This window comes from Phasianus colchicus, chromosome 26 (genome assembly GCF_987193195.1).
Source record: "Phasianus colchicus chromosome 26, bPhaCol1.hap1.1, whole genome shotgun sequence".
Taxonomy (NCBI): Eukaryota; Metazoa; Chordata; class Aves; order Galliformes; family Phasianidae; genus Phasianus; species Phasianus colchicus.
In genome coordinates this window covers 407712-432482 of record NC_143461.1, presented here as the reverse complement: position 1 = coordinate 432482, position 24771 = coordinate 407712, and the positions used below count along the sequence as shown (strand labels likewise).

Sequence of the window (24771 nt, the reverse complement as noted above, 5' to 3'; positions counted from 1 at the left end):
CAAGTGCTGCTCTCCTCCCCATTGTGAGGGGATTGCTGGCAGGAGCTAAGCAGTTATCACAGGCACATCCAGCAAGGAGCTGCCGTGGCAGATGGGCGGGTGGAGCAGCTGTCTTCCAACCTGTCCACTGCAGCAGTTGGCATTCTGTAAGCTACTCTTCCCCAGTTTGCAGAACCAGTATCAAAAGTTGATACTCTTTTGTGAAAGAGTAAATGGGGGTTGAAAAAAGAGGCAATATGACATTCCTGACTGCAGATAAACAACAGCACAGATGCTGGTCACCGCCGCAGAAAAAGCTGGACTTGTTAATGAAGCAGCTTATCCATCTGTGTTGGGATTTTGTACAGCTGACCTCACCTGCCTCTCATTCCTTGCCATCGCCCCCTTTTTCCTCTAAGGTGAAAAAGACAGCCTTATTCTTTTCGAGTCCGTAATTGTGATCGTTTATTGATTGAGTACAACCAGATAAGACATGGAGTGCCAAGTTGGGCGGCACTCGCAGCGCTGCCCTGTAACACCACACACTGCAGCTGCTGCCTTCTGATGTTCTTCCTCTCAGTCCTTCAGGTGCAGATTCCGCATCATTGCCACAGGGCTGTTCATATAAGAGGACTGGAAAAAAAACAAAGCAAGTGTAGAAATAGGACAGAAACAATCTAGGGAGAGCTCACTAAGAAAGTCTGAACAGTAAACTTCCACAACAGCCCCATGCAGAACAGCAGGTTACTGCCATTCAGATCACTGACATTACTTCCCATAACACACAGCTTAGCTGCTGTGCCCTCCTTTTTCCCTAGCTGAGCTGCATGCCCTTCCTGCTTTCTATACATTTTGGCCATCTTGGTTTTCTTTTTTCATTTTCACTCTTTTTTTCTTTTTTTATTCTATTTTTCTTATTTTTTCATTGCACTTTTCTTTTTTATTTCATTTTTCTTTCTCTTTTCTCATTTTTTTTTTCTCTATTTTCATCTTTTTCTTTTTCATCTTCGTTTTCTTTTTTTGTTTTCCATTTTTTTCTTTTTTCCTTTTTTATTTTTTTCCTTTATTACTCTTTTTTTTCCCCTTTCTCTTTTTTTTCACCTTTTTTTCTTGTTTTTCATTTTTTTTTTTTTAATAATCATAGGTACTCCTGAAACCCCGTTTAAGCCCTCCCTACCCTCCCCATTCTTTCTTTTCTCCCTCACCTCCCCCCTTGACCTATCCTACCATTCCCTTGCCTGCTCTTCTTACCTGAGCTGCTGTCCCTTCCTTTACCTACCTGAGCTGCTTGTTCCAAAAATTACCTAGCTGACCTGCTTGCCCCTCTCTTTCCTAGCTGAGCTACTGTTTTCTCACTTACCTGCCTTAGTAGCTTGCCCCTCACTTTCCCAGCTGAGCTGCTGGCCCCTCTCATTCCCTACCTGAGCTGCTTCCCCCTAACTTACCTAGCTGAGCTCCTTGCCCCTCGCTACGTACTTGAGCAGACGTTTGCTCACTTGGCTTCCTTACTGGTTGTCCCCTCACTTACCTACCTCACCTGCTATCCACTCAATTTCCTACCTGAGCTGCAGGGCCCTCCCTTCTCCCTACCTGAGCTGCAGGGCCCTCCCTTCTCCCTACCTGAGCTGCTTGCCCCTCGCCTCCTTTTTCTTGGTGCTCTTGCCTTTTCCTGCTACTCACTCCCAATCTCAACACTTGCCTGCTCTGACAAGTGCCTCTTAACTCTGCTCGCAGCTTCTCTCCTTCTGCACGCCCTTCTCTATTCCCTTCTCGTGCCCTTCAGGCTTCTGCTCCCCTTGCTGAGCAAGCCCATGCCCGATAGCTCCCCTTCAACCTCCTCCGCCCTTTGCCTTTCTCCACACAGATGCTTGCTTCTGGCCAGCACTCCTGCCTGCTGCCTTGCCCACAGCCCGCATCTCTTGGGGAGACAGCAAGGTGGCCTGGAGCTACCCACACCTCCTCCCGGGCACGGCTTCTCAGCTTTGCTTCAAGCCCACAAAAAGCCCCAAGGAGCTCCTCTTACCTTTGGGCTCAGCTTCTTCTCCTGCCGTGCAGCTCCTGTGCCAGGCCGGGGCTCAGCTCTTCCCACACTCCACCATTCCTGCAAGATTGCTTTCTCTCATTCACTGCCTTCCTTTGCTTTCCTTTGCCCTGCTACCCTTAGCTTCCCTACTTGCTTCCTCTACATTTACGTGCACCGCTTTGTACTTTTGAGTCTCTTCTTTGCCTCTTCTTTCTCTATTTTCCCTTCAACCCTCCCCTCCCCCCTCCCTCCCATTTTTCCCTTCCTCCCCTCCCCTCTCTCCTCTCCCCCCCTCCTTCCCTTCCCCTCCCCTCCCGTACCCCCCCCTTTTCTCCCTTTCCCCTCCCCTTCCCCCTTGCCTTATGGCAAACTCACCTTTCCTGCTCTTCACTCCCTCCTTCTTCATTCTCCTGCCTTTTGCTGCTACTCTCGCCTTGCTTTCCCTTGCTGTGCTCTGCTTTGCTTTCTATACATTTTGGCCATCTTGGTTTTCTTTTTTCATTTTCACTCTTTTTTTCTTTTTTTATTCTATTTTTCTTATTTTTTCATTGCACTTTTCTTTTTTATTTCATTTTTCTTTCTCTTTTCTCATTTTTTTCTATTTTCATCTTTTTCTTTTTCATCTTCGTTTTCTTTTTTTGTTTTCCATTTTTTTCTTTTTTCCTTTTTTATTTTTTTCCTTTATTACTCTTTTTTTTCCCCTTTCTCTTTTTTTTCACCTTTTTTTCTTGTTTTTCATTTTTTTTTTTTTTTTTTTTTTTTAATAATCATAGGTACTCCTGAAACCCCGTTTAAGCCCTCCCTACCCTCCCCATTCTTTCTTTTCTCCCTCACCTCCCCCCTTGACCTATCCTACCATTCCCTTGCCTGCTCTTCTTACCTGAGCTGCTGTCCCTTCCTTTACCTACCTGAGCTGCTTGTTCCAAAAATTACCTAGCTGACCTGCTTGCCCCTCTCTTTCCTAGCTGAGCTACTGTTTTCTCACTTACCTGCCTTAGTAGCTTGCCCCTCACTTTCCCAGCTGAGCTGCTGGCCCCTCTCATTCCCTACCTGAGCTGCTTCCCCCTAACTTACCTAGCTGAGCTCCTTGCCCCTCGCTACGTACTTGAGCAGACGTTTGCTCACTTGGTTTCATTACTGGTTGTCCCCTCACTTACCTACCTCACCTGCTATCCACTCAATTTCCTACCTGAGCTGCAGGGCCCTCCCTTCTCCCTACCTGAGCTGCAGGGCCCTCCCTTCTCCCTACCTGAGCTGCTTGCCCCTCGCCTCCTTTTTCTTGGTGCTCTTGCCTTTTCCTGCTACTCATTCCCAATCTCAACACTTGCCTGCTCTGCTTGCTGCTCTGACAAGTGCCTCTTAACTCTGCTCGCAGCTTCTCTCCTTCTGCATGCCCTTCTCTATTCCCCTCTCGTGCCCTTCAGGCTTCTGCTCCCCTTGCTGAGCAAGCCCATGCCCGGTAGCTCCCCTTCAACCTCCTCCGCCCTTTGCCTTTCTCCACACAGATGCTTGCTTCTGGCCAGCACTCCTGCCCGCTGCCTAGCCCACAGCCCGCATCTCTTAGGGAGACAGCAAGGTGGCCTGGAGCTACCCACACCTCCTCCCGGGCACGGCTTCTCAGCTTTGCTTCAAGCCCACAAAAAGCCCCAAGGAGCTCCTCTTACCTTTGGGCTCAGCTTCTTCTCCTGCCGCGCAGCTCCTGTGCCAGGCCGGGGCTCAGCTCTTCCCACACTCCTCCATTCCTGCAAGGTTGCTTTCCTTTGCTCTGCTGCAGTTAGCTTTCCTACTTGCTTTCTCCTGATATACATGGATTGCTTTTTACTTTTTTTCCTCCTCTGTGCCTCTTTTTTTCTGTTTCCAGCACTTCCATTTTTTTTTCTTTTTCATCTTTTTTTTTTTTTACTTTTCATTCTCATTTTTCCTTTTGTTTTTTTTTTTTTTCCCCGCCCCGTTGAGATTCTCCCTTTTTATCCCCCGCCTGAGGGGAGAAGAGCTCTAGGCCGGCTGCCAACGGCCGTTCCCGCGCGCCGCGCCTCAGCCAATCGGAGCCGGCGCAGCTGCCGCTGACCAACGAGAGCCAGGGGGGCGGAACGGATCGGCACGTGCCCAACGAGAGCCCGGGGGCGGGACGGACCGGCACCTGACCAATGAGAGCCCGGGGCTGGGACGGTCCGGCACCTGCCCAATGAGAGCCCGGGGGCGGTGCGGCGTTGCGCTGCGCTGTTGGTGGGAGGAGCGCGGCAGGGGGCGGGCCCTGGGTGGGGCCTCGGGGTGCGCCCTACTGCTATAGGGGGTGCGAGATGGGAATGGGATTGACAGGTGGGAGGTGGGGCTTGGATGTGGGGTTGGGATATGAGGTTTGGAACTGGGCTTGGGATGTTGGATGTGCATTGGGATGTGAAATGTAGGGTTGGGGTGTGGGGATATGGATATGGGGTGGATATGGAATGGGAGATAGGAAAATGGAATATATATGGGATGGGCTTGGGATGGACATGGGACCAACACTGAAGAATGTGGGATGGATTGGGGATGAAATATGGACACGGGATGGGATTGGGATGATAGTGGCATGGGATAAGTAGATGGAATGGACATGGGATGCATGTGGGGATAAGGATTCGGAATGGCTATGGATATAGGGTTAGGGATGGGGATAGGATGTGGGGGTATGGATATGGGATGGGTTTGAGATGGCTGTGGGGTGGATATGATGGATATGGGATGGGATAACGTGGGATACGGACAAGGGATGGCTACGAGATGGGGCTGTACTGGTTATAGGGCCATAGGGGCGATGGGGCCAGGATGCTGCAGTCACCTCTGTCCCCAGAGTTCATCCCCAGTGTGACACACGGAGCCCCACAGCCGCTCCTCTGCCCTTTATCACTTACATGCGGAGGACATCCCCCAACCTCCATTATCAAAAATAAACCTTAATTAGAAAAGTGAGGGGTGTCAACCCCGCCCCATGGGAACAATGTTTTCTGTGGGGGAGGGCACAGATGGCGTCTCCAGAGGGCTGTCCCAAACTCTGGGGGGTGTTCACAACTCTAGGATATGACAACACCAGGGTGCCATGAAGGTGTCCCAAGCTTTGGGGTGTGACACAGGGATGTCCCCAATTTTGGTGGTGTGACATTGTCATGTGGTGTTCCCACTTCCCTGGGAAGTCCTCCAGGTGGTCACAGTGTCCCCAGGTTCAGCTCAATGTCCCCAGGGTTTTTTTTGTCCCCTCTGCATGACGGTGACACCCGGAGCCAGCTGCCAGGAGTGACGCCCAACGGTGATGACACCGCATCACGGCTGTGCCACGCTGGTGTCACACAGTCCCCTCTGGTGGTGGCACAGAGTTCACCACCGTGCATGTCCCCGTCCTCATGACAGACGATGGTGACAGCACCAGAGGTTTCCGGTGTCACCGGGTCCTGCGGTAGGCAGGTCTGAAGGGGTGACAAACAACAGTGAGAGGCTCAGTGACAGCATGGTGACAACGCAGAGCTGCCTGTGCCTGGCCCCATGTGATGGTTAGAGTACAGGGAATGGTGTCACCCGATAGATGGTGGCACACAAGTGATGGTGACACCAGATGACGGTAACAACAGTGACAGCCAGGGATGGGGACGCTGCGTCACAGCTGTTCCACATCGAGGTCACCCTGTGTCACGGCGCCACCTGAAGACAGTGACATTCAGTGACACCCAATGGCATCCAGTGAAGGTGACACCCAACAATGGTGACACCACCGACCCCATGTCACACCCACAGCAGACCCCACGTGTCCCCTGACTGTCCCCTGCCCCCCTCCCTGTACCCCTCCTTGTCACCTCTTCAATGAGGATGGCACCGTGCTGAAGTTGTGCCACCATGGCAGGGGGGAAAGCATGGGACAGTCATGGACAGCCAGGGTGACAGCGTCCAGGAGCTGTAGGACGCGGATGGGGCTCTCAAGGTACGTTGGTACGGCCCCAGGTTCCACGGTTACGGTGACAGTGAGAACTTTGGGGACAAGTGGTTGTCCGGTGTCACCCGGTGGCCCTGGGGGGATTGTTTCCGTGGGGCTTTGCACAGGGATTGGTGGGAACCATCCATTTCTGAAAGGAAGTGGCAAAAAATATACAAGAAAAGTGACATAGTATTGATTTTAATGGAAACAGACATTATTGGGGGCGATCCCACGGGGACAAAGAAGAGCGAGAATGTGTCACTATGTGAGGTTGTCCTCAAAATCCCCATTAGAGACCTCTGGAGGACTCCAGAACGCCTGGGGACCCCAAGACACCCATGGGACATCTCCAGACCCTTCCAGAAGACAATAGGACCCTCTGAACCCACCTGAGGACCCCCCCACATTCCACAGGATCATTCTGGGACGTCTGCAGACCCTTCTGGATGAATCCAAGGACCCCCTGGATCAATTTGAAAACCCCCTGCACCCTCCAAGTCCTCTCTGGGACATCCCCAGAGATGTCTCTGATGACGGGATGACTCCAGGACCACTCAGACCCACATGAGAACTCTCTGGACCCTACCAGACTCTACTGGGACATCTCCAAATCATCCCAGTGGCTCCTCGGAGCTCCTGGACCCATCCTGGGAGCTTCCAGATCCTTCCAGGGACCCCCAGGACCATTCTTGGGACCCCCTGGACACCCCAGGATCCCTCTGGGACATCTCCAGATCCTTCTGTATGAATCCAAGGACACCTTGGATCCACCTGGGGACCAACTGGATGCCCCAAACCCCTCTACAACATCTCCAGATTCTTCTGCATGCCTCCAGGGGTATATAGGGGGGGGCTCGTGGGGAATCTATGGGCGGAAAGGTGTGAGTGGGGCTTCTGTGAGGTGGAAAGAGGGTCTGGAGGTGGAGAAAGGTTGGAAGGGGAAACTGAGGGATTGTGGAGGGCTTCTGTGGCGTGGAAAGGGGCTCTGAGGATGGAGAGAGGGGGTTGTGAGGGGGAAAAGAGCAGAACGAGGCTTCTGTGAGTGAAAAGGGGGCCTGGGGATGGAGGGGTACATTGTGGAGGGGAACTTGAGGGGTGGAAAGGGGGCTTCTGTAGGGCAGAAAGGGGGGTCTGGGAGTGGACGGGGGGTTGTGTGGGGGAAAAAAGGGGTGAGTTGGGTCTCTGCTGGGAGGAAAAGGGGTCTAGGAATGGAGAAGGGGTGGCAGAGGAAATCTGGAGGGTTGTGGGGGGCTTCTATGGGGTGGAAGGGGAGTCTGGGGGACACCTTAGGGAACTATTGGGGGGGAGAAGAGGAGAGTGGGATGTCTATGGGGTGGAAAAAGAGTCTGGGGGGAAACTTAGTGGCTTGTGTGGGGGAAAGGGGTGAACAGAGTTTCTACAAGGCAGGAAGAGCATCTGGGGGTGGAGGGAGGGGTGGGAGGGAAGAGCCAGGGGTTGTGCGAGGCTTCTATGGGGTCTGGCTGAGGGGAATTGGAGGTCAAAATGAGGAACTGACTCCAGGGGTCAGGGAGGAGCGCACAGGGGTTACAGGGATCTCTAGGGGTCAGAAAAAAGGGGCCAGGAGGTGGGAGGAGAAGGGAGGACACGGGACCCTGGGGGTCAAATAGAGGGGAATGGGGGGTGGTAGGAGACTCTGGGGATCAGAATGGGGGAATTGGAGTGGGGGCACTCGGGGGGAGGAGAGGGGGTTCGGGGGTCAGATAGAGGAGACTGGGAAAGGGGGGGACTCTAGGGGACAGAATGGGGAGAGCGGTGGGGGGGTGGGGGGACACCAGGGATCAGAACGGGGGACTGGGGAGGGATGAGGGATCGGGGGGGGGACCCTGGGGATCAGAATGGGGGAGGCACAGAGGGGAGGGGTGGAAGGGGACTACGGCGATCAGAACGGGGGGACTGGAGGGGAGGGAGACCGGGGGGAGGGTGTAACCCCGGGGGGCACACAGAGGGACTGGAGGGTGCGGGCGATCAGCGGCAGGGGGAGAGGGGGGGAGGGCAGCGAAAGACACGGGGTGGGGGAGGCGGCGAGACGGAGGGCAGCCGCCCCCGCCGAGGGAAGCCCCGAGCACCACGGAGACCCCGCGGGGCCGAGACAGAGCGGCACGCGGCCTCCCCGCCGCCTTCACCCCGGCTCCCGCCCCGGCGCCCCCCGAACACCCACCTGTAGGAGCCGAGGCGGCGCCCGGAGCCCCGAGGCGCCCCGCACCGCTTCCGCACGGCCGCCTCCTCGGGTCGCGGCGTGATGACGTCACTCGGCGGGGGCGGCGCGGCGCCGTAGCGACGGACCGGCGCTGAGGCGCCGTCGCCGTGGCGACGCTGTCGAACGGTACCGCTCCTGCGGGAGCCGCGCTGAGACGTGCGGCGTCTCCGGCTTCCCCAGAATCGCTTTCTCCAGGCCGATTCCGAGCTGCTGGCGCTTCTTGAAAGCCGAGCGCGCATCTCTGCCCGGTTTTCTCACGGCTCCTGCGGCGGCATCTCTGGCCGCTTTCTCCTCCAAGGAAGAACCGAGCGGTGGCCCGGCCGGGCTCGGTGCGTGGGATGTGAGAAGGGCGCAGCCCGGAGCAGGACCTGAAGAACGAGCTCAGCTCACCGCTGGCACGTGTTCTGTAGTCCCCCGGGTCCTGCAGAGCTGTGCTGGACTCGCTGAGCAGCACGGCGTGGTGCGGGGATGTAAGAGAACACAGGTGCTCGGTAGACTTGCTGGAGCAGGGAGCTCTCACTGATGCTAAACTCGCTGAAACGAAGTGACTCGTTCGGGACACGTGCCTGAAACATATGCTGGTTCTCTAGGCAGAGCTGCCGGACAGACCTGTCAGCACTGGGAATTAAGCACGGCAGTGAGATGAAGCCAATGATGCGTTCATGTAAGAGCAAGAGGTGCTTTAGAATGCCTTTATGGCTGCACAGCTCCTCGGGAAGCAGTTACACCTGCCGGCTCAATAAGAGCTGTCCCGTAGATGCTGTACAGCTGTGGAGCCTTTGCCCACCTGCACTGCATCTTGTAGATGTATCATTGAGAGGAATTGAACCAGCAAGGCTTCAGGGCTGAGCTCTAAGAATGGAAACTCCCTCAACTTTTGAAAGAGACCGGGTTTCTAAGGTCTTAAGACCTGGAGCTGGCAGGGCACACCCCTCTTGTGCCTTTCCCCCGACTGGTTTTTGGGAGACAGCAAATGGACACCCCTACAAGAAGTCTCAGGTGTTGCCTATCGTAGGCGTGGCGACCTGGTTCGGGAACGGCACGGCGACCAATCCCAGGTCGCTCGGTCCATCGGCTCGCTGACACCAATGTGGTGGACGGCAAATGGCGTTTATTGGCGGGAGAAACAGCCTTATATAACCTGGGCACTGAACGCTATTGGCTATCGGGAGGGGGACCCTGTCTTCCCGTACAACGCGATATCTTCGGGGCGCCAGACCCTCACTACCACATATCCCCCCTCCCTATGCACAATTAAATTAGGTAAAATATAACAATATATAACAATCTTCAATAGAAAACTCAAATAGAACAATCTTCAATAGAAAACTCAAATAGAAAACATAAGGTGCTCTGAACAAGAACATTCTTATAACAGTTGTTGGTGCTCTACCAACATGATGTTAATCGGAAGAAAAAAGCGGATGGGCTGTGGCCTCAGGTGCACTCCCCATGGATGCGCCAGGTGAGCTGGATGTCCTCGAAGAGCCTCACCAGGTAGGCCTCGCTCGCCTACAGCTGGGCTCTGGAAGCGCAGGTTGGTCTTGAAGTCCTGCGTGATCTCGCACACCAGGCGCTGGAAGGGCAGCTTGCGGATCAGCAGCTCCATGGATTTCCGGTAGTGGCGGATCTTGCGCAGCACCACCGTGCCGGGCTGGTCACGCCGCCTGTGGCCAGCACGCTCTTGTGGGCCACCTTGGTGGCAACCGGGCCTTTCACTTCCGCAAGCAGGGTCGAGGAGTCGACTGCTGCCTGGAGGCAATTTACAAATTGTGTAAAGCTCTCACTTCCATTTTGTCTTATGGTGGACCATGGCAATGGCTTAACAATAACTTTAGAGGCTGTGCAAATAGCATCCCTGGCCACACAAGTAGTTGTCATAACTTCATGGGCCTGGAGGCCCAGGGCCTGTGCTTGGGGGGTAATCATTGTTGGGTCTGTACCCATCAGCCGCTGCAGGCTGGAACCATGTAGTGGGTGATCTGCCCCAGTTACTTGAGCTAGTTGTCTTGCACAGTTATCTTCCCATTCTTGTTTAAAAACAATCATCCCTGCTCCGTCAAAAATTAGTCTACAGGTTTGTTTTATGTCAAATGGGAGCATATCGTCTCCCCCAAAAACACCATCTATAAGGGTGGAAACCATAGCTGAGTTAAGCCCTTTATCTGCAATTGCCTTAACAATTGCTTGTATATCCCTAGGGTTTATCGGCGAGTGGACCCTCTGTCCCCCATCCATCACCCGGACTGGGAATGCTAGTGTGGCCGATGGGGCCCAGTCAGCACATACAATCTTTATTTTTCTCCAGTCTGTAAGAGGGATTTCTCCCCCTCGCGGTTTCTCTTTAATTTGGATGGGAATATTTCGGCTCTTAACTCTGTTCGTATTCATTCCCTCCTCCTCTAAGTCAATTGCGAACCACTCGTCGCAGCTAGTGTCTGATCCGGAGTCAGAGCCCGACTGATCGGCCACTTCCGGTTTCTCGTACCTCTTTGTTAGGCTCCGGCCCCGCCCGCCTCCCTTGCGGGCAGGCCGCTCCCTCCCTCTTGGTTCGTCCCGCCCTCTGCCCGGCGGGATGTTCGCCCCACAGCGGCTTTTCTTCAGACGGCCGCTCTGATTGGCTTTCCACCCTTCACTCACGCTCCCCTCACCTTCCCGGTCGCTCCCACCGCCTTTATCTAACACCTCCTCGATGTTCCCGCCAAGGGCGTCCTCCCCCCGCCCTCCCTCTCCTGGCTCGGCGCCATCTTGGGGCGCATAGGGGGGCGGTCGAGCCCAAATTTCCTCGGGCTCCGATTTCTCCGCGGCAGCCCTGGCCTCCTCGATTAACCCACCCCAGAAGGATTTAGCACGTTTCTGTCCCTCCGTGGGCGGGTCGGGGTTCGATTGAGAGGACATGTAATCGTCATCGTCAGAGGGGTGCAAAGTCCGCGTGGCCGCCCCGACTCCCAGTCCCGGGGCGGCCGACAAACGGCTCTCTGCCGCCCTCCAGCTCTCCCGCTCCCGCATGGCCCTGCGCAGGGCCCGCACGACTCTCCCCCACGACTCTAGGCTTCTCCCACAGCCCGAGGACATCGTCTCCTCAGTTAACGCTTTAGTGCACTTATCCCACACTTCGGGGTGGAGAATATCCACCGGCTGGTCAATGACCCCAATTCGCAAAAGCCTCGCAATAGCGAGAGTAAAATCTTTGGGCTTACAATCGATGCCCCACTGCTTATCTAACTGCGATACGACCTTCACAAGGACTTCCATCCTCCTTGTTGGTCCGGGAGCGTCCTCCCCGCCGGGCTGGTCCTGCCACTCCGGCCGCCGTTCACCCGTCCAGGCGAATCCCGGGTTTCGGCACCACTTGTTGCCTATCGTAGGCGTGGCGACCTGGTTCGGGAACGGCACGGCGACCAATCCCAGGTCGCTCGGTCCATCGGCTCGCTGACACCAATGTGGTGGACGGCAAATGGCGTTTATTGGCGGGAGAAACAGCCTTATATAACCTGGGCACTGAACGCTATTGGCTATCGGGAGGGGGACCCTGTCTTCCCGTACAACACGATATCTTCCGGGCGCCAGACCCTCACTACCACACTCAGGGTGTTTCCTTCTGACACTCTTGTTATGGAAGTAAGAATACATTCCTGGCTCCATTTTGCTCTTGTGTCAGAAGGCAGAGATTTAAGCTACCTAAAGTCACTTTTCCACAAACGTTCCCACAGAAAGAAGCATCCAACATCTCTCTGTAGCTACGGAGACCCTGACTTCTCAACTCTTTCCAGGTATGTTTTACTGTCTCTTTCCAAATTTAGAAACGGCAGCTGTGCAGAAAAACATGCCACAGATCCTGAAGTGTGGGCCAGCGGGGAGTTTTACCCCGTCTCCTCCCTGATGTCAAACTGAAGTGATCTCCTTTAGTCCTCAGTATAACAAACGCATCCTGTGACCGTGCTTGAAGACAGTCTCCCTTGAGCATTTTAGCTGAGCTTGGTTAGCGCTCTTGAAACCAGCTGTGCAAGTGCTGCTTTCCTCCCCACTGTGAGGGATTGCTGTCAGGAGCCAACCAGTTATGCCAGGCACATCCAGCAAGGAGCTGCTGTGGCACGATGGGCGCGTGGAGCGGCTGTCTTCCAACCTGTCCTCTGCAGCAGTTAGCATTCTGCGGGTTACTCTTCCCCAGTTTGCAGAACGAGTATCAGAAGTTGATGCTCTTTTGTGAAAGAGTAAATGTGGGTTGAAAAAAAGGCAGTGTGACATTCCTGACTGCAGATGGAACAACAGCACAGATGCTGCCAGCCCCGCAGTAAAAGCTGGACTTGTTAATGAAGCAGCTTATCCATCTGTGTTGGGCTGTGGTAAAACTCACCCGCTGGCCCACCTGGACCTTTGCCCACCTGCACTGCATCTTTTAGATGCATCACTGAGAGGAATTGAACCAGCAAGGCTTCAGGGCTGAGCTCTAAGAATGGAAACTCCCTCAACTTTTGAAAGAGACCGGGTTTCTAAGGTCTTAAGACCTGGAGCTGGCAGGGCACACCCCTCTTGTGCCTTTCCCCCGACTGGTTTTTGGGAGACAGCAAATGGACACCCCTACAAGAAGTCTCAGGGTGTTTCCTTCTGACACTCTTGTTATGGAAGTAAGAATACATAACTGGCTCCATTTTGCTTTTGTGTCAGAAGGCAGAGATTTAAGCTACCTAAAGTCACTTTTCCACAAACGTTCCCACAGAACGTGGACCTGGCCTTTGGCCTTGTTGGAACTCATCCCATTGGCTTCAGCCCAGCTCTCCAGCCTGTCCAGATCCCTCTGTGGGGCCTCGCTACCCCCAGGCAGATCCACACTTCCAGCCAGCCTGGTGTCATCCGCAAACTTCCCGAGGGTGCACTCAGTGCCCTCAGCTCATCAAGAAAGATCTTGAGGAGGACAGGCCCCAGCACCGACCCCTGGGGAACAGCACTGTGACCCACAGATACCACTTTTCTCACAGATACGTGACATTTTCATCCGGGAACACTATTTTAGTCCCCTACACATGATCTCTTCCACCAAAAAACAAGGACATTTTCTCCCAGATAGACCACTTTTCTCCTAACTATGTGACCGCTTATCCGGGAAATACCCATTTTTTCCTAAAAATATGGCGTTTACTCCCAGAAATACCAGCTTTCTCACATACATGTGATCTTTTCCCCCCAAAACAAGACATTTTCTCCCAGAAATACCACTACGCTTAGAAATACCTCACGTTTCATCCCAAGAATACTACTTGACGCTCCTCAGGATCACACTTACTCCCAGAAAAATGGCAGTTTCTTCCAGATAGACCAGTTTTCTCCCAAATACATGACATTTTCTCCAAGATAGACCACTTTTCTCCCAAAGACGGGACATATTCCCCCAGAAATACCAGCTTCGTCTTAAAAATACGGCCTTTTTTCCCAAAATACCAGCTTTCTCACAAACACCTGTCATTTTCCAACCAAGGATGCTACTATCTCCCAGAAACAGCAGTTTTCTGAGAAATACCTGACATTTTCTCTCAAAAGTACTACTTGACACTCCTCAAGAGGACATTTTCTCCCATATTTACCGTATTTTCTCCCCAAAGGACCAGTCGTCACACCAAAAATACCACAGTTGCTCTCGAATAGAAGACATTCTCTCCCACCATTTCCGAGTTCTCTCCCTCAAATATGTCATTTTCTCCCAGAAATACCACATTTCAGTGGTAAATTTCACCTTCTCTTCCAAAAAGAGGATATTTTCTCCCAGAAATACCCCTTCTCTTACAACTACCACACGTTTTCTCCCAAAAATACTGGATGACAAAACCAAATGGGACACTTGCAACCAAGAAGAGGACTGGCACAACTGCAGAGCGGTGCCATCCTCATTGAAGAGGTGACGAGGAGTGTACAGGGAGGGGAGCTGGGGACAGTCGGGGACATGTGGGGTCTGCTGTGGGTGTGACATGGGGTCGGTGGTGTCACCATTGTTGGTTCTTCCCTTCACTGGATGCCACTGGGAGTCGTTGAGTGTCACTGTCTTCAGGTGACACCGTGACACAGGGTGACCTCGATGTGGAACAGCCGTGACGCAGTGTCCCCATCCCTGGCTGTCACTGTTGTTACCGTCATCTGGTGTCACCATCACTTGTGTGCCACCATCTATCGGGTGACACCATTCCCTGTACTCTGACCACCGCATGGGGCCAGGCACAGGCAGCTCTGCGTTGTCACCATGCTGTCACTGAGCCTCTCACTGTTCTTTGTCACCCCTCCAGGCCCACCTAGAGCTGGACCTGGTGACACTGGAGTCCTCTGGCGCTGTCACCATCGTCTGACATGAGGATGTGGACACGCACGGTGGTGAACTCTGTGCCACCACCAGAGGGGACTGTGTGACACCAGCGTGGCACAGCCGTGACGCGGTGTCATCGTCATCGGGTGTCGCGTTCGGCAGCCAGCATCGGGTGTCACCGTCATGCAGAGGGGACAAAAGGACCCCCTGGGGACGTTGAGCCGAAGCTGGGGACACTGTAACCAGCTGGAGGACTTCCTGGAGAAGTGGGGACACAGCATCGTGCTGTCACACCACCAAAGTTGGGGACACCTTCATGGCACCCTGGTGGTGTCACGTACTGGAGATGGGGACACCCCCACAGTGTCACCCCCATGGACCACTTTGTTCCCATGGGTCGGGGGTTGACACCCCTCACTTTTGCAATTAAGGTTTATTTTTCGATAATGGGGGTTAGGGGATGTCCCCCCCCCCATGTCCCCATGTAAACTAAGCATGCACGCTGCAGTTTTCAGCCTAGGCTTTTAAGAGCAAAGCCAGAAAATTCCACACCGCTCAGTACAAAGCTGTGCGATGATGAGAGTGACTCAAGCTCTGCCCAAAGGATGAAAAGTAGCATCAAAACGGCTGAAGAGAGGGGGGACAATGAGGCCAGGTAGCACTGCAGAGAAGTCAGGAGAACACCTCTGCCTTCCGGGATCAGGCAGCCGGCGGAGCCTCTCTTCCCCCAACAGAGACGCCTGCAGGGTGAGGGGCACACGCTCACTTCTGCTCAGTGCTGCCCCGAGAAACTCAGACAGCTCGAGACAGCTGTTCTCTAACTCAGCGCGCCTGTGCTCAGGCCGTGCTACTCGCAGTTCTGTGCACGTGCTTTGCAGGCAGTGCGTTTATGGGCAGGGCCAAGGACTGGTGCATCCATTGCTTCTATAACCTGCAGCATCCCCTGATGGAGATGTGGGAGTTCTGACCCAGCGCCGCGAGTGGAATAACGAGGAGGTGGTGCAGCAGCTCACTGAGTGCCACTGGACAAATCAGGCCGTGCGCTCTTTGTGAATACAAAGCTCCAATTGTTTATTGATGGACTGCAACCAGAGTGCCAAGTTGGGCTGCTGCCACGAAGCCGCTGCCTTCTGATGCTCCTCCACTCAGTCCTTCAGCTGCAGCTTCTCCATCATCTCCACAAGGCTGTTCATTGTGGAGGACTGGAAAGAAAGAAAGCGAGCGTCAAAGTAGGACACCGCTTCCCCCAGCATTCTACAATCCCCTTCACGCCTGACAGACAGAGAACAACAAGAGCCGTGTCTGTGCTCACCGAGGACTCACCTCTGCACGTGCAGCGGCAGCTCTCAGAGCAGCCTTCTTCATTTCTGCTCTCCTCTCTTTTTGTCGTTGTCGTCTTGCTATAGAGAAAGAGGAGAGAAATTCAGTTTGTCAACAGCAAAACCGCGGAAACATGGGTACATGAAAACAGGCTAGGAAGCCTCTCAGGGAAGGGTATTTCCAGTGGGACAAGCAGAAGGCCGTCATGGATTTCATGGGAAAAGAGAGGGTTACACTTTCTGGCACTTCCTTGCCATTGGACTCGGCAGCCTTCTACTCTTTTCCCCTCTCCGCAGAGAGAAGGAGAAAGCAAAGCAAATCCTAAGCAAACTCCATGCACCTGATAAGGGAAGCACCTCACCAGGGCAGCTGCAGCACCTTCCTACCTCTTCGCTTTGAGGTCCGGAACCGCTCAGTCGGCGCTGGGGCAGGCCCAGGGTGTGTTGCTGGAGCTGGCACACCGCCTCTGCTCTGATGTGGGCTCTGAGCCTTCTCCCCATCGCGCTCCACCTTCACTTGTTTCTTGGCAGGCCACAGCTCTGCTTTTTGCTCCTCTTCCTCCACTCCCTTGCGCTTTCTTGCAGCCATGGTCTTGGAGAGGGAGTGGTTGTCAACTGCAGGGGAAGGTCTTTCCCCTCTGCTGGGACCTGCTGTTCCAGGAAGCCCTCCTGGAGCCTGGAGAGGAGCTTTCGCGTACATCTTGCCGTTTGGCTCAGCACCTCTCCCTGTTCAAATCAAGCAAGGGGAAGCAGCAAGATTAAAAGAGAGTCACACACTGCCTTCGGTCTGCAAAATGGGCCACAATGCTAGGAACTCTCGAGTGTTCACAGCAATGGACCTTGGGATCTTGGCTGAACTGTGGGCCATTTCCAATTGGGACAGGAAAGGCAACTGTAATCCCCGGGGATTAAGATCTCAAGCAACACGCAACGACAGCAGTCCCAGGAAAGGACAGACAGAAAGCCTAACTAGAAAGACAGTGCACCAAACCCAGATGCTGCTGTGTGTCTGTACCTCTCTTGGGGGCTGTGCCACACTCCATGCTCCTCCCCTGGCTTCCTGCAAGGCTGCGCTTCACTGCAAGCCTGCTTGCATCAGCTTCTGTCAGAAAGGAAACAAGAAAGACATGAAGAGCATCTCTTTGGAGGAGCATTTTAGCACAGCCAACCACAAACTTCTGCTCCTCAAGCGTAGTTTCTTCAATTGGCCTTTCTGCTGCTACAACGCTGTGCCATTTCTGCAGTCAGCACAGATCTGCAGTGCCCCTTCTTTTCTCCTCCATCCCACACAGCCCTTCATGCAGCCCTATTTAGAGGCAGGTACCCACACCACAGCTCACAAGAGCTTCTTACCTGGGGAAGCTTTCCGTTTCCCCCCAAGCCCAGCACCATTCCATGGACGCGCAGGCTCCGTCCCTACAACAACAGATTGTGTGTTGATTTCACAGACACCAGGAGCAGCACTGTCCTGTTAGCCCACGTCCACCACAAAAACCAAAAGACACTCTTCTACAGCCAGAACAGAAACTGATCTTTAAACTGCAGTGCGCTTGCACAAAGCACTACTGCTCTCATTCCCGCTCAGGTGGCAGCAGAGGAACCCCAGTCTGCCTGACAGCTCTGCATGCTGCAGAGCAAAGCTGCGTCAGCACACAAAACGCTATCAGCTGCAAAAGTCGAGGCACGGATTTTTTGTCCCTACAGGGAATGCACTCAGCTCTGAGCACCACCACTTACACACACACTTCTGTCTCACTGCTGCCATCTGTTGCTGTCGGCCTCTCTAATGCTTCCACCATGGTTACCGGACATCCCTGCAGTGCTGCACCACTCAGAAGTAATACTTAAAATGCATTCTTCCATACTTCATGACAGAGGACTGCAGAGACTCACTTTTGCGTGGTGCTAAGGATGGTCCGTCCCCATCGCGTCCCTCTGTGCGCTGCAAGGCGCTGTTGGATCTCTGGCAGCCTGCTGGGTGCTGCTCCCTAGCACAGGGAACTGCGCCGCGCTGCTTCTGAGGAGAGAAATAAAGGAAGGGCCATGGAAACGGCCACCCAACGTTTGCAAAGAGATGCAGCGTTCCAGATGGTGCCAGAGGTGGGTATCAGAGTGCTGAGACGTTAGTTATCACTAACGGAAACATTTGGGAGCGCATTCACAACATCTGCACGCGCTGCAATTTCTGGGCATATCCAGCTTTCTCATTGTTCAGGTGGAGAAGACGGGCGCTCTCAGACATCACTTCGGGGGGTTAAACCAACACACCTGCAAACACCAGCATTATTCCGAGGGAAACAGTGACTTCAGGTGCCACAGTTCAACCCATGCAAAATTACCGTACACAGCCTTAGCTCTTCACCACTATTTCTTCCCCACCCTTTACTACTGCAGGCAGCTAGAACTAACTTCTCAGCAGAAACCCAGGGCAGCTGGCAAACCATAACCAGGTGCAGCTGGCAGGAGGGCAGTGCCCGCTCTCTGATCCCACCCTGCCCCAGCAGGTTAAGGAGCCTGGCAATGCTGTCCTGTTGCTGCAAGTGCACAACCCAGCCGCTTACTGAGCTAACAAAGGACCAGCAGGGCTCCCCCTGCTCCACCCCTTCCCCTCCAAAACCAGAGAAAGGAGAAACCCAAGCGAAAGAAACCCAGCCATACCTTTCCACGCGCAAAGCAGCGATGGCAACTGTGTCCGTCTCCCTGCTGAGACATGCTGGGGAACGTCTCAGGGGAAGCTCAAGTTCCCGGGGTCCTCTCCACAGGGACTGCCCGCACTGTTGGAAAGAGCTGGCTTCACTCTCTCTTCAAGTGCCTCGATCCCCAAAATCTCCTTTTGGAAAGGAAAAAGGAACCCTAAGGAAAGAACCTGCAAGTGAAAAACAGTGAGGAAGAAGCATTTTCCCAGCATTCTTCTGCTGTGCAGTTTAGACTCTCGAGCAGGGCAATGTCTCGAAACCAGCTGGTTACAAGGACTGTCCCCAAAATACACCCAGCTCCTGTACAGCTGCCATGATTTCTGACAGCAAGCGTTCTCCATCTCCTCAATAGTTACGCGCCTTGAAGCACATGGCTGGTGTTGCTGTCCTGAAGAAAACTCCCTCTGTCTCACTGCCAGCCGGGACGAGGGCTGATGCAGCGTGCCCACCCCAGCCCAGCTTTCCTGCTGAGACACCTCCCGGCAACCACCCAGCACCAAACCCAGCTCACCTGCTCGGCCTGCTCAGCCTGAGCTGTGCCCAGCTCACGCACACGCCGCAGCGGTGCTTCCGACGGGCTCTCGCAGGGTGATCTCTCAAGGAAAGCTCACAGCTCAGTCTCTGCGTGCAGCACGCTCACCAGAGCACCAGCTCTGCTCACCGGCTGTGCCACAAACGCTCCCACCTCGGCGATGACTGTGACCTCAGCGAGTGCCCGCATCACTTCTGTGCTTCCATCATAAGCAAAGGGCGTGCTCACCTCCCAGATCCAAATTTTAGGAAACCAACACCACGGTCTCCCAACGGGTTTATTTAAGTAAAAGAACAGAGAAATTAAGATGACCCTCGTGCAGCCAGTTCTTGCTCAGGTGCTGCACAATCGGACCAAGGAGATGTTACCCCCAGGCTGCCTCCAGCTTGGAGGATTTGAGCTCCCAAGCAACCAGCAAGCATTTGGACGTGTCCTCCCCCTGCTTTTTACAAGGACAGACGAGTCCTTCTTGGGATGCCAGCTATTCTGCAAAGGCGGAATAGCTCTGTTCTTGGGCCGCAGCTCCTTGGCCACGCGCTTCTCAAATACTGGGGCTGCATTACCTCCTGGGCATCCACACGTGCTCCGACTCTCCCGCAGGGTTTCTGGCTTCCTGCTGGGGAGCTTCTCATCTTCTGCAATATCATTCCTGCCTCCTCTGGTACCATCCTGGGAGATGCTGCAGAGCTCATGAGCCTGAACTACCTTCCTCCCATCAGCAGCTGCTCTTGCTTTAAAGAAGTGCCAGCACCTACGAATCAGCTTGGAGAAAGTAATTCTGGGGACCCAGAGACACTGCAAGTTTCAATGCAGCTCCCACAAGAACGCTGCTGTTAAATCCATAGAATCATAGAATGGATCAGGTTGGAAAAGACCTGAAAGATCATCGAGTCCAACCGCAACCTGACCATACTCCCCTAACTCTAACAACCCACCACTCAATCATGTCCCTGAGCACCACATCCAGAGCTCTTTAAACACGTTCAGGGACAGCCAGGACACATCCCCAATTAGCCAGGACTGCTGAAGGATGATGGAGAGCGGCTTGGCAGCCACGTCTGCCAACCCCCTCAGCACCCCAAGGTTCAATCCATCCGGCCCCATGGCTTTCAAAGCAGGTTTTGTTTCTTTAATTATTGTCTCCCATTCTATCTTTTCTTTTAGAAAGGAATCTAAAAGATGAAAAGTAAGAAAGTACTAAACAAAATGAATCAAAAGAAATGAAAAAAGGAAAGAAAGGGGAAGAGATGAAAAGAGACGGAAAGAAAAGGGGAGAGGGAAAGAAAAGGGGAGAGGGAAAGAAAAGGGGAGAGGGAAAGAAAAGGGGAGAGGGAAAGAAAAGGGGAGAGGGAAAGAAAAGGGGAGAGGGAAAGAAAAGGGGAGAGGGAAAGAAAAGGGGAGAGGGAAAGAAAAGGGGAGAGGGAAAGAAAAGGGGAGAGGGAAAGAAAAGGGGAGAGGGAAAGAAAAGGGGAGAGGGAAAGAAAAGGGGAGAGGGAAAGAAAAGGGGAGAGGGAAAGAAAAGGGGAGAGGGAAAGAAAAGGGGAGAGGGAAAGAAAAGGGGAGAGGGAAAGAAAAGGGGAGAGGGAAAGAAAAGATGGAAAACAGAAAACAAAATGAAAAAAGGAAAAAAAGGAAAGGAAGGGAAGAAAAGAAGAAAAAGGAAAGGAGAAAAAACCATCCTTCCATCACCACTGCTACCACAAGCACTAAACCATATCCTGTAACTCCTAATCCAGATGCCTCTTGAACACTGCCAGGGACGGCGACTCCACCACCTTCCTGGGCAGCCATTCCAGTGCCTGGCTGCTCTCTGAGAGAACAAGTTCTTCCTTATGTCTAACCTAAACCTCCTCTGGTACAACTTATGGCCATTTCCTCGGGTCCTGTTTGTTGCCTGGGAGACGAGGCCAAACCCCTCCTCATCACAGCCTCCATTCAGGAAGTTGTAGATTGCAATGAGGTCTCCTCTGAGCCTCCTCTTCTCCAGACTGAACAACCCCAACTCCTTCAGCCGCTCCTCGTAAGGCCTGTGCTCCGGACCCCATACCAGCTTTGTTGCCCTTCTCTGGACACGTTCCAGGGCCTCAGTGTCTTTTTTTGTAGTGAGCGGCCCAAAACTGAACACAGTGCTCAATGCGTGGCCTCACCAGGGCTGAGTACAGGGGGATGATTCCCTCCCTGCTCCTGCTGGCCACGCTATTTCTAATGCAAGATGCTGTTGGCCCTCTTGGCCACCTGGGCACACCTCTGTCCCTGGAAAGGTGATGGAACAGCTTGTGCTGGATGCCATCTCCAGACAACTAGAAGAAAAGGAGGTTATCAGGAGTAATCAGCAAGGGTTCACCAGGGGGAGGGCATGCTTGACCAACCTGGTAGCCTTCTACGATGTTGTCACTGGCTGGGTGGATGTAGTGCATGTAGTCTACCTTGCTTTCAGCAAGGCGTTTGATACCGTCTCCCACAACATCCTTATGACAAAGCTGAGGAAGTGTGGACAGATGAGTGGACAGTGAGGTGGGTTGAGAACTGGCTGACTGGCAGAGCGCAGAGGGTCGTCGTTGGCGGTGCAGAGTCCGGTTGGAGACCTGTAACCAGCGGTGTTCCTCAGGGGTCGGTGCTGGGTCCGGTCTTGTTCAACATCTTCATCAATGTCCTCAATGAGGGAATAGTGCTCACCCTCAGCAAGGGTGATCTGTGAGGCCCCGTGTACTGAAAGGCAGCCACACGGTCTCCCATGAGCCTTCTGTTCTCCGGGCTCAACAAGCCCAAACCTCTCAGTCTCTCTCCAAAGGAGACATTCCCGATGCTTTGAAGCCTTTGAAGTCACGTTCCTGATGTCCAAGTTACGTGCCCATCATGTGTTAATGCTGTTGTGCCAATCGGTGGGCTCAACAGCTGCAACAAAGACACCAACGTCTTTGGGATAGGCTTATTTTACTGCCTATGACAAAATAAAACCAACAGTAATATTGGCAGCGTCTATAGCCAAAAGAGAAGCTTAGCAGTAAAGGGAATAAGCAAGGCAGTGGGCCTACTCATTGCCACGTGAGCACAGTGGTGAAGAAAGATCCACGACCAATTGCCCCAGCACTTTACCATCAGCCAGATCCGCAGTCACTGGGGAGCCCCGTTTGCAGGGAGGATCTGAAGAACCTCTCCCAGCCATGGGGAAGTTGCACAGCAATGCATCCATCCCACGAGTGAGGCGTCCAGAGCCGCTGCAAGCAGCTCCAGCCTTTCTAGCACACAGTAAACCAATGTACGGAGCAGTCCGAGGGAACAGCCGCTGCCCTCTTTCTCCTCTTGGTTTTCGCCCCGAAGCCTGGCCAGGGCTCAAGGGGAACAAAAGGCGTCGTGCTGTCAATCTTGCTGTAGCACGGGCCTCTTTGGCAAGACTGTCTGCCCAGCCCCCCCGCGTCGGGCTTCGTCGGGTACGGAACTCAGCAGCAAAGCTGCCCTCGGCTCCTCGGGGAGAGCCCGCCGTCGTCACGGAAACGCAGCGTGACAGCACGCAGGTCCCAGCAGCCCGGCTGATGTCACCGGCGCCGTGACTTCCTCTGCCTGCCCTGGAGCCGCGGCCCGAGAGCTTTCCGGCCCCCGGCCTCCCTCTCCCTGGTCAGCGCCAGCGCCGCCAGCTTTCTTCTCGGACAGACGTGAATACAGAAAACGGCAGTCGAGTCCTCCGCCTGCGGGGCAGCGGCTCAGCACGGCGCTGCTGACCGTTCGAGCCGAGCCGAGCCGGAACCGAAGGCGGCCGCCCGACTCTGCCGGGCTCCGACGCGTCTCGATCGGCGGGGTCGGTCCCTCTCTTTCGGGGCTGCCCGGCTCGGCCAGGAGCCGCTCCCGGACACCGGGCGTCCCGCCGCTCGCAGTCAGCCGCCGGTTCTCAGCCGGCGGCGCCCCGCCGCGACGCCGACTCCGGAGGACGGCTCCGTTCTGACGCGGGACGGACGGGGCCCCGAGGCGCGGGGCGGGCGGCGGCCGGGACGCGGGGCGGCGGAGCGCCGCTTTCCCGGCACGGAATCCCGCGGCCGCCATTGGCGGAGAGCCCGCGCTCGGCCCCGCCTCTCCCGCTCTCCTATTGGTCGGCCCGCGGAACGGGGCGGGCGCTCCCGGCGGGGTCGTTTGCGCCCGCGGTCGCGCCGTCATTGCGTCATCACCGCGCGCGTCCCGCGTGGCCCCGGCTCGGCTGCCCGCGGCGCTGCCCCGCTCCGCGCGCCCGCTCCGCTTCCGGGGCCCCGGGGCCCGCGCCCCCGGATCCTTTTCCTCCGCGCGGCCTTCCAGCCGCTCTGCCCCCGGCCTGCAGAGATGCCTCGGGTCGTCGTGACCGAAGTGCGGGACCGGCGCGTGGCGGTGTTGAACGTCGTTCCGTTGGCATCAGCCGTCGGTCAGCCCGTCCAGAGCCCTGTGCGGGGCCTTCGTTTCCTCAGGCGGATAACGGGAGGATGCCGGAGCCGAGGGGCGGTGGGAGGGAGGCGGGGACGGGAGCATCCTGCCGTGCCGCCAGCAGCCCGGGGGCCGCGTGCTGTGGGTGCCGGCACGAAGCTCCGCCGTCCGTCAGCACGGGAGCTGCGGTTCTGGTGCAGCAGCAGGAGCTCAGCGCAGCCCTGCAGAGAGCGGTCCGGCGGCACGGGAAGAAGATGACGGCCTGGAGCGCGAGTGCCTCAGCAGTGTCTGCAGCCTGCGAGGAGCCGAGCCGGGCTGGGGAGAGGAAGGTGTCCCGGGGAGGGACGCGCGATGGCAGCGTTATTGGCAGGATCAGCTGCTTCCTCCACCGCTCCCGACGCCGAGCACTGGTTTCCTTTGAGAAGCAGCCCACTGTCACATCTGTGGGGTTCCGCAGGACACACAGGCATGGGGTAAGTTTAGGTTGGATATCAGGACAAACTTCTGTGCAGAACTTCTACAGCCGTGGGTGGGATCCCCCTGAGCTCCCCTTCTCCAGGCTGAGCAGCCCCCTCTCTCTCAGCCTCTTGTCATGGCAGAGGTGTTCCAGTCCCTTCACTATCTTGGTAGCCCTGCGTTGGACTCTTTCCAGCATGTCCAGCTGTCTCCTGTACTGGGAGCCCAGAGCTGGACGCTGTTCTCTAGCTGCAGCCTCCCCAGTGCCGAGCAGAGCAAAAGGAATGGTGCAGAATACTGGTCCTTACCTGCTACAAGAGAAGTCAGGACTAGGGCTATGATGGGAGCGCATTGCTTTATGATTGACGTGGAGAACTGCTAGGAAGAAGGCCTGGTGGGCCTGAACACAGATGCCGGGTGGTCCAGCTTTTGTTTCACTGGAAACCAGGTACTCCGTGGGCAGCAGTATGGAGATATGTTCTCCATGCAGTTGTGCCCCCGTGGCTTCTTTCTGATATGCTTGGGAAGTCCCACTAGAACAGGCTGCCGTGTGAGACAGAAGTGAGAGAGAAGCATCAGTTGTGTGGGTGGAGTTTTACTATCTCCGTGTTCACATCTTTTATGTTTGTCTTCTTTTTTTTTTCCAGTTCAACTCTGCATGCGTCGGTCTGCCTTTGCTAAATCCTTTTCTTGTGGCCTTAGGCAACAATCGAGGGGGTCTCAAGTTTCAGCGCTGAGCAAGAAGCGCAGGCTCTCAGGAAGGCCATGAAGGGCTTTGCTAAGTTGATCTCCCTCCATGGTCAACTTTTATTTTTTCCCCAGCACTGCGAATGGGTGCTCTGGTGGTTTGATAGAGGGAAGCATAGCTGCTTGCACTGCTCTGCTGCACAACTGCCCTAAAAATTGTTGGAAAGTGGAAACAGA

At 54.7% G+C, this 24771-nt stretch overlaps 2 protein-coding genes and 1 long non-coding RNA gene across 5 annotated transcripts; all 3 read right to left on the bottom strand.

The window, feature by feature from the left end:
• Nucleotides 1-1144: 1144 nt before the first annotated feature.
• On the bottom strand, nt 1145-5438 carry LOC149914843 (uncharacterized). Its single transcript, XR_016460002.1, has 3 exons — nt 3906-5438; nt 3667-3799; nt 1145-2080 (listed from the first exon to the last, which is right to left on the bottom strand). It is a non-coding gene; the product is annotated as an uncharacterized LOC149914843 (long non-coding RNA).
• Nucleotides 5439-9102: 3664 nt separating this feature from the next.
• On the bottom strand, nt 9103-12489 carry LOC149914842 (uncharacterized). The gene has a single exon (XM_090125030.1). The coding sequence runs from the start codon at nt 11809-11811 to the stop codon at nt 9763-9765; it is 2049 nt and encodes a 682-aa protein (XP_089981156.1). The 5' UTR covers nt 11812-12489; the 3' UTR covers nt 9103-9762.
• A 2628-nt stretch (nt 12490-15117) lies between these two features.
• Nucleotides 15118-20242, bottom strand: LOC149914841 (zinc finger CCCH domain-containing protein 11A-like). 3 transcript variants are annotated; one of them, XM_090125167.1, is made up of 8 exons: nt 18985-20242; nt 18436-18643; nt 17671-17794; nt 17131-17193; nt 16793-16879; nt 16165-16503; nt 15782-15858; nt 15118-15660 (listed from the first exon to the last, which is right to left on the bottom strand). In XM_090125167.1, exons 2-8 carry the CDS (start codon nt 18487-18489, stop codon nt 15604-15606), a joined length of 801 nt encoding a protein of 266 aa, XP_089981293.1. In that variant the 5' UTR covers nt 18490-18643; nt 18985-20242; the 3' UTR covers nt 15118-15603. The 3 variants fall into 3 exon arrangements, 2 of the variants coding, with proteins under 2 accessions (XP_089981293.1, XP_089981294.1); XM_090125168.1 differs by having other exon boundaries at nt 18436-18551; XR_016460037.1 differs by lacking the exons at nt 15118-15660; nt 15782-15858; nt 16165-16503; nt 16793-16879; nt 17131-17193 and having other exon boundaries at nt 17244-18045; nt 18985-20233.
• Nucleotides 20243-24771: the final 4529 nt, after the last annotated feature.

Coding starts and splice junctions, on each gene's coding strand:
- LOC149914842 (XM_090125030.1), bottom strand. CDS start 11,811: ATGGAGCCAGGAATGTATTCTTACTTCCATAACAAGAGTGTCAGAAGG.
- LOC149914841 (XM_090125167.1), bottom strand. CDS start 18,489: ATGTCTCAGCAGGGAGACGGACACAGTTGCCATCGCTGCTTTGCGCGT. Junction 17,194..17,670: donor ATCCTTAGCACCACGCAAAA/GTGAGTCTCTGC, acceptor CTGTTGTTGTAG/GGACGGAGCCTGCGCGTCCA. Junction 16,880..17,130: donor GAAACGGAAAGCTTCCCCAG/GTAAGAAGCTCT, acceptor CCTTTCTGACAG/AAGCTGATGCAAGCAGGCTT.